This window comes from Pollicipes pollicipes, unplaced genomic scaffold, assembly GCF_011947565.3.
Source record: "Pollicipes pollicipes isolate AB1234 unplaced genomic scaffold, Ppol_2.1 Scaffold_4295;HRSCAF=5057_pilon_pilon_pilon, whole genome shotgun sequence".
NCBI classification, from domain to species: domain Eukaryota; kingdom Metazoa; phylum Arthropoda; class Thecostraca; order Pollicipedomorpha; family Pollicipedidae; genus Pollicipes; species Pollicipes pollicipes.
Window position 1 is genome coordinate 37,166,383 of NW_023596461.1, and position 12,718 is coordinate 37,179,100.

General features: G+C 48.9%; 1 protein-coding gene across 1 annotated transcript in view; it reads left to right on the plus strand.

The window, feature by feature from the left end:
• The first annotated feature begins 2,450 nt into the window (after nt 1–2,450).
• LOC119097496 (neuroligin-4, Y-linked) overlaps nt 2,451–12,718 on the plus strand; it is a 127,480-nt gene continuing 117,212 nt past the window's right edge. Inside the window, exons 1-2 of the mRNA XM_037220526.1 lie at nt 2,451–2,576; nt 3,017–3,371. Coding sequence (XP_037076421.1) covers nt 2,451–2,576; nt 3,017–3,371 — 481 coding nt within the window. The remainder of the gene's footprint in view (nt 2,577–3,016; nt 3,372–12,718) is intronic.

Below are 12,718 nucleotides of genomic sequence, written 5' to 3' on the forward strand. Positions count from 1 at the left end.
CTCAGGGTGAAGTGCGGCAAAATGAACCCCATGCGCCCTACAAGTAAATCATTTAAACGTTTCCCATTACATTCCACTTTAGGGTTGTGACATTACTAGCTAAAAACAACTCAACGGGTTACTTTTGTTGTAATTTGGATGTCGAGGCTACAACCAACAGCAGTGCAAATGACGCTGCATGCCACCTAACCAGTACATAAGATGTACATAAATATCAGTATGCACCTTTGGTCGCCGTCAGCTGGCGAAATTTGATACAAACGTTTCTTTTGGGAGTACTCCGCCGTTCAGACTTTTATGCGGAAAGCTGCAAGTAGTGATTATTGGCTGATGAAAAACAACCCAATTTTCTTGGGGCTCTGCTCGTGCCACCTAACTGGTGACGGCTGGGCCCACCGCCTGGACGGCTCGAGCACCATTTGCACAATTAATACTTGTTCTATCACCATGGTGACCTCGCAGCCACACACAAATCAAAGGAATATTCCTATCGGGACAGTGGGCGCAAATGAAATGTTTGTGCTATCTGTAGATCTACGACTCGGAAGGTATTATGCTTCGTCGATATTCATACAGTGCTGGCTTTAAGCTTGAAGGGTGTTCCACCTTTGTGCATATTTTAGGAAGTTAATTGTGTAAAAATGCTATATATGGTCTTCTTTCTGCATTTAATCTTATTCTATAGGTATCTGGTTTCTTACTTCGGGAAATATAGGCTGCTATTTCTTCCCCTGAGATCGTACACGAATGATTGCTATCAGTCAGTACTTTGCAATATTTGTTCCTTATTCAGCAGTAAAAATGTTTGTGCTCCTTCGTTGACAAAGTCTTTATTAAATGTCCACGGTACTATTGGTTACGACACATCTTGTGTCTGTTCATGTTCCTGCAGGCCATTGTGTCCCCAAGATTGACCGCCATGTAGGCCGTTGATATGTCTCACTATCTCCGCCATGAACCAGCATGTGATATTTCCATGCTATCTGAGGGCTCCATTCAGCGCATAAGAGGTAACCAATGGTCGGCAACGCATGACAGAATTTAGCATGCCGTCACAGGTCAATTGTGTGTGATGATTTACATGAAATGTGGGTATGGATTATATGGATTTAATGCCATTTTTATTTTATACTGCATGGCAGCCTCCGTGCTTCAGCACATCAATACCGTGACCTGTCCCGCAAGGCCGGCAGAATATTACCTCGAGGTCCTGCATGGAAGCCCCCCAATGTCAGTCTCAAGTTAAACATGATATGCGTCTCACTTACAAAGACTGAATATAGCAGTGCAATGTTCATCCTGCTTTAGCTGCTAGGGGATAAATCTTTCAGTGCCTTTGATCCAGTAAGCCAACATTGTCACAGCATTTTCTGGGCTTACGCGCCTCTTTGGCATTCATGTATGCTTTCATAGGGAATTTGCTGGCGCACAGGTCTGGACATGTGTTACGGGGTGGTAGTGGTTTATTTGAAACGTTCGGTCCTTCTAGGTTGGTTCGATGTTAGCAGTCATAAAGCAGTTGCTTCTCAGACTTCCTTTATCTTTTTGTATGGTGCAATATGGTTTAACCTTATTGAGAAATGAACGCATGTGTTGCTGGCTGTGGGTCATAGCAGGTCAGTTAAGGCCATCCAACCCATCCTCACACCATCCGAGGTCGTCTTGAAATGTTGATCAAGCAATCACTGAAAGCGTTTGTATTTACAGGTCATGTGTCGTGTTCACGCAAGACAAGTTTTATTCCATCCTCGAGCAGGTTGCCACGAGTGGCCCAGCCAAGGCATCACTTGGGCGTGATAACGCCAACATTGGGGCGGAAGTGGCAAACGCCATCGGGCAGTTGAAGTTCAGAGCAACTTGATGCTATACCTTTTCCAAAAGACATTGGCACAACGCTGCCATGGAACCGAAAAGTCAATGAAATCAGCTGTCGAATAATATACCATTTTTGTTTGTGCCATGTGCCGTGCTCAAAAGTTCGCAAACACGTTACATGAAGGAAATATGAACTGGTTTGAATGTAAACACGAAAAAATGGACGAAAAACGAGCAACAAGGTCGCTGGCGGTGGGTTAAAGCCACTAACTGCTTTTGCTGACAGATTTGCTATGTTTCCAGCAAACACCACAGTCCAACCGTGGCAACAGCGTCGACAACGACTGATGACCGCTTCCGTAACAACGCCTCTGAAGATTTTCATGCCGGAACTCGTTGGTATTGGCGTGGAGCCGCTACGCGTTTTTCTGCCGTGCGCAGACGAGCCAAAGATTTACGACTTCTAAGAAGTCAGTTTGTGTGCTAGCAGTCTAGGGATAGCATCGATTTCTCGGGCAGATGGCCTACATGCCAAATAAAAGCCGGCATGACGACCTTCGCGTTTGCCAGTTATTGCAAACGGCGCGATCGTCACTAGCGCGCTGCGCGCCAGTTATGGGCGTCAGACGTCAGTAATGACGTGCGTCATCGCCCAGCGTCCGTTGCGCGTGATCGCGTCCATCGCGGACGTCATCACGGCTATCGCGGACGTCACCACGTCCATCGTGGACGTCATCATGACTATTAAGACGGATTATGGGGTGTCAGAGTAACACCCAGCTAGACATCCAGCAGCAAGCCGTGCTCACTACTGGCACGGTCTCTGCCTGACATCACTGTCGGGACTGCACTATTACGTCACCCATGCACCGGGACGACACCCACTCGCTGCCCGTTGACGACCCAGGTCGACTGGACAAGTTGCAGACCGGTTAGAAGTGACGATCCTCCAGGACGGCAAGTGGCATCACTCCGGTCGAACTGGCGCACGACGTCACTCGGGCCCGCGTGTGACGTCATTGGGGTCGGGGCGGCGCGGCGCAGCCGTCGGCAGCGGCGGCGGCCAGTCGTCGGCCGGTGCCGCCTCGGAGCGAGTGCGCCGGCTGCCATGTGAGTGCGCCCGTCGCGCGCGACGATGCGGCCCCGCCTGGCCGCGCTGCTGGCGCTGCTGGCCTGCGCCGGCGGCGGCTTGCCCGGCCAGCTGGTCACCACCGAGTACGGCCAGCTGCAGGGCTACCTGCGGTCGTTCCAGCGTCACCAGGTGGCCGCCGGTCACGCGCTGCGCCCCGTCAATGTGTTCCTGGGCGTGCCGTACGCCACGCCGCCGGTCGGCTCGAACCGGTTCTCGCCGACGCGCACGCCGTCGCCCTGGCGGGGCGTGCGCAGCGCGATGCAGCCGGGCCGCGTTTGCCCTCAGCAGCTGCCGCCGCTGGAAGAGGCCGACGCGCTGCGGAGCATGCCACGCGCCGTTTTCGAGCGTGTGCTGAGACTCCGCGGCCAGCTCGCCAACCAGAGTGAGGACTGCCTCTACCTCAACATCTACGCGCCGGCGCACCGTAAGTGGGAGGCGAGGTAGCTGCGATGGCTGCCGGAGGCGCCGGGAGCCCCGGGGCAAAGGGTGGAGGGTTCGGCGAAGCGGCGCATGGCAAGAGAAGTGGCTGGCCGGGCGCTGGCTAGCCTCTGACCGGTGACTGGGCCGCACTCTAAGCTGGTGACCGGTGATTAATCGCAGGTTACAGACTGGTCGGTGACTCTCGACCAGAGTCTGAAGTTTGTCGTTGGCAGCAGCTTGGCTAGGCTGCTATTTTCGCCTGACCGCCAGGAAGGGGCTGAAATCTGCTGTCGCGGTACAAGACACCCACCGAGCCGCGTTGTGGGCCGAGACACTGTTCATGAGCCGATGGGCGGCAATATTAAACATGTCATGGCAGTTGTGTGATATCTGAAAGCGATATAGTACTGAAATGCGCAAAACAGTGCTGTATATTCGATTTGGCGACCACGACCTGAGTTGGAGAATTGCTTATGTGATGTCGAGATTGACACAATATGCCAAACCGCGTTTAGTGCCAAATTATGTTTGTAATGCTCAGTTTTGATCCTATTTATAGCTCAGAAAATAAATATTCTTAGTTATGAATCTCGACTGACTTCACGATTTTAGACTCAGTATTACACCACGCATTCCAAACATGTCTAATTGCAAGGTTGCACTTATCCAGCCGGCGAAGATTAAATTTATTTTGGTATTGACAGTGATCTCGAGTCGCGTGCATCTATTGCACTGTATTCTAGTGAAAACATTTAAATCGGATATTCTCCCCACAATTTCCATTGATCCATGTTCTCATGAGATCCTCAGGATATTGGCAGTTTTATGCTGGAAGATGTAAACAGTGTTGGAAAGTCAGCATCTGCGAACGTTCGACCAATGGTCAGCCTAAACTGTGGTTTTGCTATTTTGAATCACATTGCACTAGTTTTTGCAATTTAAGAGGCCAGTGTGAAGGTGTATTACCCACAGGTTCACCAGAGCTTCTATTTCCGATTGGTCATTCAGCGTCTGTAGCCTTAGGAAAACGCTTCGCACATACTTCGAACCACCTGCGGAATGGTCTGTAACTGCATTGGTGCACAGCTGTCCCAAAAGTCAGGGCAGCTTCGAGACGTTCTTGAAAGGGAAAATATTTCCACGTCTGGAGGACAATTTTCCCGCCGGTTGGGAGAATGTGACATAAAAGCCGGAGCTTCAAATGCTTGCCTTTGCCCAAATCTAAGAATTAAAAACTGCTGCGCTTACTGTAACCGTGCAATGACGTATATTCTAACAAACGTGGCTATGAATAGCTTTTTTATCTATGATAAGTGATTATAACTATACGTGCAAATCCGGTTGTTCATCTCACAGCGATGCTCCGTCTGACTTTTGTATTATTATTATACGTACATTATTATGTTATATATTATTATATTATTATGTTACACATATTATATATTATTACTGACATTCATTCTCGCACATCTCCCATGTCTTCACACTGATTGTTCAGCTGGCTGGAGGACGCACCGCTGGAGTTTCTTGATGACCAACACTCCGAGCGGTTTTTCTTCTTCTGCCCAGTGGCCTAGTGCCCTTTTCTGCGGAATTTTCTACACGAGTTGAGGCATGGAGGTCTGGTCGCTCTATGACAAATGCATCACACACGTGGTCACAGGTTCCTTTACATACTCGCAGCCAGTGAACGGCTTTAATAATGTCCTGCAGCAAAGTGATGCCAAAAGTCATATAATTGACATGCTGTGACAGCTGCGATGACGACAGTTCGCGTGCAACCATGACGATTTCTATCACATTCATGAAGGTAAGCCCAGCACACTCTGTTTAAAAGTGCGCGAGCGTTTTTATATATTAGGTGGCAAGATTATCCGTTTAACTGCGTGAACAAATCAAACGGATCAGACCGTCTGAAAATATATTCCGCAGAAAAGGGCACTAGGCCACTGGGCAGAAGAAGAAAACCCGCTCGGAGTGTTGGTCATCAAGAAACTCCAGCGGTGCGTCCTCCAGCCAGCTGAACAATCAGTGTGAAGACATGGGAGATGTGCGAGAATGAATGTCACTTTCAAGCGGTTCAATGCATGACTATTTGAGCTTCTCACAAAATGCATCACAAGATTGGAAAATGACCGAAGAAGCCCTTGACACCCGTGCTCACAAAAAGAAAATTCCCATCTTTTTTCGAGCGAAGCCGCGGGTCGAGCGTTTCTTACACTAACTAACCTGAATAAGTGTGGCTTCAGCGGCCCAGCCCGGCCCAGTGCGATCCGATGCCACACGTCCCGACACCGGCAGTCACGCTCTGGACAGGCTCACTGGCAGACGCTGATTGTAAATCCGTGAAGTTCTCAACACCAGTCGCTCGTCCACAGTTACGCTCCGAACAGTCTCACTAGCAGACGTCGATTGCAAAGCCTTGAAGTTGTCAGTAGCAAGCAGCGTGATCAAGTGAAGTTCATGTTGCGATTATTTGTAGTATTACTCGTAACAGTGTCACCAGGCGTTTTTCTTGTGATCTTGGAATATGGCCAAAAATGCATAAGTGGTCAGTATCAGACAAAGCGGCGACTAGACCGTCGATCGACCGGTGTATTATCTTAAACATGAGCGTCGTACCTTCACAGCCAAAGGAGATGCTAACTTAAAGCCATCTGCATGACAAACGTTTATGTATCATGTGCTAGTTATCTTGTTAGTTAGACGGTGCTTAATCTGTGGGTTTGGTGAAAATGACAAGAAATTATCATTTGACGCGTTAGAAACGTGTTCGTGGGATGCAAACTTTCCCACACAACACTGACGTATATTTGGCATTTAAAATCATGCAGCCGTTGTGATGTGGACTTGCGATCAGTATCCACTCAACGTCTTCCGCGTTTTCACCATTGTTTTTGTCGGAATCAATGGAATCACAAGTCAATGCAAATTCGCTCATTTCGTCGGCTGAAAAAGCCCGCCCGCCGTCTCCCGCCATTAAGGTGAGTGGCACGATCCTCCGTAAACTCCTTCAGTCGACGGGTTCCACAAAAATGGCCTAGGCTGGAAACGCGGTCCAGCTGTCTTGTCTTGAGATGTTACATTGCCATCGTTATGAGTGAGGATGCGAGTGTGAAATGTCCCAAAATACAGTTCATGAGTTTAAGGAAATTTGGTATGCATACACCATAGCACGCACTAATAATGATTATAGTAATTTATCTTTGTTATCCGCCAGCACTTCTTCAACGGAATATTGGGGCCATAAGCCTGTCGTCCCTTGAGGTCCGTCTGCTCAACCACAATATAGATACTGATACGCGTTAGATCGCGCGCATTATGATCATGCTATAATCACGCAGGATACTATATTTTATTAACTTTCATTTGCTGTTTTAAGTTTGTATTATACAATACTTTGAATAGCTTGCTGTGTACTAGGTGAAGTTCTTTTTTATATAAAAGTTTTAACGTATGGTAAGGGAATGCTTTGATAACTTACTTCCTAATGTTTCTGCTGACTTCTTGCACAACATTTAGCATGACTTCATTTTTATTACGCCCAAAAGGACAAGGGAATCACGTTACCCATGTGCAGCCTACCTACCCTTGTGTAAATTCTGCATCATGTCCCGTCCCTTGCAACAGTGTGCAATGCTGTCAGAAATAGCCTCCCTGGTGTCGGGTTCAAGCGTCTCGTGCTTATCAGATGGGCAATATATATATATATATATATATATATATATATATATATATATATATATATATATATATATATATATATATATATATGCAAACAACATAATCCTATCCTTCTAAGTCATGACGTGAGCGCCAACGTATGAATCTTACGACTAAAAAATACAAGCCTGCACGAAAAGATCCCGTTTAGAAGTTTCGTGGCGTGACCATAACTGCGAGCAGAAGAGGATGATTCGCGGTCTTTCATTTCGTTTTCCGTGCTCACACTGCCCTCTTTTCCTTCAGCACATTTGCCCGGACTATTCGTCAGCCTTTCAGCACACTGAGCCGACAGCAAGCGGTCCAATCCTAGTTTCAAAGTTTAATCCACATGGTTCGCGAACCATCGACCGCCATTAAGGTTTCAGCGTCCTACAGAAATCTGCTTTGGTCGGGGTTGTGAAACCGTAGCGCTCGTCGCGCCTTAATTCTTTCCCTCGCACGCTGATTGGCTGCTCGAGCTCCGCAGCTCGCTGGGGTCTGGCTCCATGGCTTCTAGCCTTAGGTGGCGATGTTGGTTTGAGTGCTGGACATGGAGCCCGGGATTTGTCCAGAGTTTCGCCGCGCCGGTACAGCGACGGCCCCGCGGCGATGAATCTGGAGCTCATGTTGGGTCTAGTGGCCTGCAAATGGGGAAGCGGAGCAGGATGAACGAGTCAACGACCTGAACAGAGAAAAGCTCTGCCAAATTTTGGCGAGAGAGCGCCGCGCGGTGTCATACCGCAGGCTTGCGTGGGTGCTAGAGTTGTTGAAAAATTACACAAGAGAAGCGCAAGCTGACACGTAGGAAGCAAATAATCGTCCCAAGGAATGGAAAGTTACGCTAACAAAACAAGAGAGCTGCGACAAAGAAGGGCAAGAAAAGCGGCAGATAGAGCGCAGCGTAAAAGTCCGCGAAAACGACGTTAAACTGTTCCACAAGTTGGCCAGCTGTGGCCGTGAGCGTTCGCCGCAACGAATGGTCCATCAGGACGCCCGAGGGAGCCTTAATCGCCCGCCGTAATCTCAAAATATGACCTCATATCAGCTGATGGCAGCCATCAGCGGGTTCCATCGCACCCAGGCGCCGTGTCAAAACCGTCGATCTCTCCACACACCGCGCATCATGGGCTGAGTTGTGCTCCAGCTGGCCATGTTTTGGCGACACCGACGTACTTGTTCGAGAACCGTCATTGAAGTTCATTTAATGTCGCCACCTGTGGTTGTATTTAGTTGCTCCGCAATTTTCACAAAGCACGTTAGTACTTCCGTTCTTCCAAAGAGAATGCTCTACATTTGTATGGGGTGAAATAGCCATCTTGAAGATCATTCGGTGCTGTACACAGCTCTGCCCTTCTTAAGACCCAAGCACTTCTAGTTTCTAAGCTACACGCCCACGAAGATGTGCGGAGTATTTCAGGGAAACTTTTTCAAGGTCACCTAGTTATCCATGACGCTATGGTAATGCCATTTGTATTCTGCCATGGCACTGACCGTGCGGCGATCAAGTCCAAGAACTTATTGTCAAATCGCTCATGTCCGGCGTTCGTGAGTACGATTTTCATGCATAACGGCCGTCAATTGACTCTTAAACAATGTTCTGCAAGACACCATGACATAACTTCACTATGACGCATTGAAAACTATATCTGCAAAACGGAGAAACTGTGCTGTCTAGAACAGCATTTTCCATTTTCGAATGCGTAGTTATCGTATCCGTGAAAGTGACGAATGGCCACCGAAATCCATGAGTTCACCGCCTATGGTTCTCAACAATCAGCTGCACCTTTCATTTATGAACTCTGCTGTGGGAGTTACCGGGAAGGGCGGTGACTTTTAGGGGACGCTCTTGGGGCTTACTGGGGCGCTCTTGTCCCTTGAGAATACGGCCGACTTGGGACCTTTCAAGGTGCGTGGCCGGCGCCGGACGGACGTGATGACGATCTGCGGGGTGGCAGCGGCGGCGCACGTATTTGTGCGCCAGGACGGTTGCCCTGTTTCCATTTCCGGAAGCGAAGACACATGAGACGTGACTGTTGGAAATGACAGGACATGAAGCGAGGCGCGACAGGAAAAGCGAAAGGAGTTGGGCTTGTAAGGCGCAGTTTGGCAACAAAAAAATGACAACAAAGCCGATGAAAACCCGGGAGTACCCTACAAGGTAAGCGACATTGACAAGGGGCTTTGTGAACGGGATATTGATGTAGTTCCGGTGAACATGCGGACTGGCAACGGAGCCGAGATGTTGGCAGGCAGTCCATGAGACTCCTAGCAACGCAGTTGAGCGAGAGAAGCACCTGGCACCATCTAAGTGGCTTATGAAGGCAGCAACCGGCGACATTTTGTCGGCAATGGAGAGAAATGGGCTTGCAGCTGAAGACGTACCGGCAAGGCAGGAGTTTGGCAGTGCTGGTCGCGAACCCCAGGACAGTGCCATCCTGGGATATCATTCACTCGGAGTAGTATCCCTTAACTGTAAACAAGCATTTTCTTCAATGAACGAGCAGCACGTGCTGTTGATCAGCAGGACTTGGGCCAGCTGGAAGACAGAAGCGACTGTGAAGAGAACCGCTTCTGAGGTTGCAAAGACCGGCCTTCAATCCTAACATAACGTATCCCAACAAAACCGTGGTCAACAGAGACACCCAACGCTAATGCACCCAAGAGGAACGGGATCAATAAGAAGGATGAGGAAGTAAGACAGGCTAATGGGCGGAAGGAAGAGCCGACGGGAGGAGGGGGCTGCTCTCGCCGAACAGTGTCAGGATATGTAGCGTGTGCAGACTTTACTGGACGTCACACAACAGGAGACGTCGACAGCAGCAGCGAGATGAGGCCCCGACCCAGCCTGGAGAACCGCTGCCACAAGGGGAGCAGACATTGGCGCCTGTTGGTGCCGCTGTTTCAGTCGAAGGCTGGAACAGTGGCGCCAACAGCTGAACCAATAATAACTTGGACAACTTGGGGCGGCGAAGGGACAGGACGAACCCGGCAGGGCAGCAGCAGAGGCAGCGGCCGGTGGGGAAATTGCATCCGAGTCGCCTGCGCCAACTGAGGCGGCAGTAACGTTCCAGCCAACGCATGCAGAGCCCCTGACCACCAGGCGTCCATAACACGACAGTCGGCCCAAAAAACAGCAAATGATCGGCACACAGATGCCAGGTGACATATAGTATGACCTGTAATCGACTAGTCATCGCGTCATGCTTAACAAGCGCCCGGGTGGGCGGCTACATACCCTTCGCTCGGGGGGGGGGGGGGGTCAGTTTGACCCCCTGAGATCCCGGGAGCTAAGAAGATAGAGATACCAAATTTACAGAGTGTCTTGACCTGCACGTGAACTCACTTCGGTCAAAATTTGAGCTTCCTAGGCCATGACCTTCAGATTAAATAAGGTCAAACAAGGTCAAATTACAGGTTGGTCTCCAAAGTGTCCTCAGAACCTGGGCAACTGTTTATAAGCCGAAGGTCACAAGCCCATTTGAGGTCAGTCATCTTGTTTGACATTTTGAAGGTCATGGTGACGAAAATCATATAAGACTGCTCTGAGTTTTGCATTTGAATAAGTGACAAATATTACGCTAGGCAGTATGTTCCTAAAACAAAATGTCGACCCGGGTTATCGTAGGTCAATGACCTGTTATGATCTCTAAAAAGCCAATGGAACGTGTATATAGAATGCGGCTCCTGCTGTTAATAAATTCAAAATGAGCACCAGAAGTTATTCCATACAGCAAGCTCTATAGTAATAACTCAGGTTGGTTTTGACCTTGGTGTGACCTCCATACCTGACCTTAGGTTAACGTAATTTGCTCATTCAATATTTTTGGTGCCTAAGAAAGAATCTCAGAGATGTATGGCTTCGTCAAACGCTCCGTTGTTGTATCAGATTGAAAGATTTCCTAGAAATTTATTTTGCTGAAACCATGGCCTGACTTTGACCTGCCATAGGTCAGCGACCTTACAAGATACTCATAAATGTTTTAATGGCAAACAATGCGCTTTTTATTTGTCTACAGCTATGCAAACTTTCGCACGGTTACGCCGCGCCGTTCGGAACCATTCTGGAAAAACCTTTGGGGGGTCAATTTGACCTCCCCCACCCGAACGCGCGTTAAGGTTCTTGCTTATTTGTGCTAAGCTGTTAACTTGCGAAGCCGTTAACTTATTACTCTGTTGTTATAAGTTTGTGCGAGACGAGTTGGACGAGGTAGAGAAAAAGGATAATGTTTTAAAAAATCCTGGAACCTGGCCACGGCTTCTGTGAGGCCGGCCGTATTATCAGGCCCTGAAATGTGCAACGTGTTCCCGAAATGTTCCGTGAGTTTCTGGAGTGTCCACAAGCTGCTAGAAGGTCCCACGGGCTCATGGAATGTCCCACGAGTGTCTGCAATGTCTCATGAGTACCTGTAATGTTCCACGATGTTCTAGGATGTCCCATGAGTTCCCGTAATGTTCCACAAGCTACCAGATTGCTTCACGAATTGCTGGAATGTCCTATGAGCTCCTGGAATGCCCCACAAGCTCCTAAAATGTCCTATGAGTTTTTGGAGTGTCCCACAAGTTCCTGGTATGCCTCATGAGTTCTTAGAATGTCCTGAGAGTTCCCGGAATGTATCACGAGTTTCTGGCCCAGGCGAGACGTAGGCAACCAAAGCAAGCGGACGGGTGCTCAGTGTGTGTGTGGGGGGGGGGGGGGGGGGGCGGCACACGGGCGCCCCTATAGAGGGGAGACCTTTTTAATGTCTGGCCACGGCTAGACAGATGCGATAATAGTCTGCTGCTGCGTGACTGGCTAATCTGTAGCGTGCTTGGCGACTGCATTTTGGCGGTGCATCGAGTAAACAGCAGTAATGTATTGGGAAGCATAACGACTGGACGCCTGAGCAGCGTGACCAGTGCTACTGTGGGTATGGTTTGTGCCTTGGTAGAATACCCAGATCTGTGAGCTGCACATCGCCTTCTTCACTTAAACAAATCGTGGTTGAGTGGACAGCCACGCTGTTTTGAATCAGTTAACACTGTTTTTTAGCCAATCATAGCTAGATGCTTACTGCATCTAGATCTAAGATAAGAGTGTGAATGGCCAGAAATGGTTAACTCTTCAATACTGACATTTCCCGGGTACTCAGCACCGCTTTTCGGTTGTGTTATCGTGACATATGGCTTCAAGTGGGATCAGCGAGACATGCTCAGAAAGTTAAGAACTTTGTGAGGCGTTTTTGCACGATGCGTTGAAAAAATACCCTAGCATTTACAGCGTTGTGCCGTGTTATCGGCACGAGCATCCGAGTGGTGTTGAAAGTATACATTGGATTGGTTGCCGACACCGTCACCCGACCCTCTGAAATATCTGGTGGGGTTAAAGCACATGCCTTCCACATGGTCGTGTGTGTTTGTGTTTGTCAGACACTTCATCATTTGAAAACTCAGTGTTTGCCATTCCTCCATCGGATTAGTCCCTGTTAAATACAATCGTTTGCAAACAGCAATTTCAGTAGAAGGGCAAAGGGACCAAAGAAAGTTCAATCGCTATGTACCGCTGGCTGTGAAGCATGGCAGTATGATGTATGCCCCGGGAGTCACAGCCCCGGGTACCACTGGCACGGCCATGCATGGCACAGTTGACCCAGAATATGCGTGAGCCGC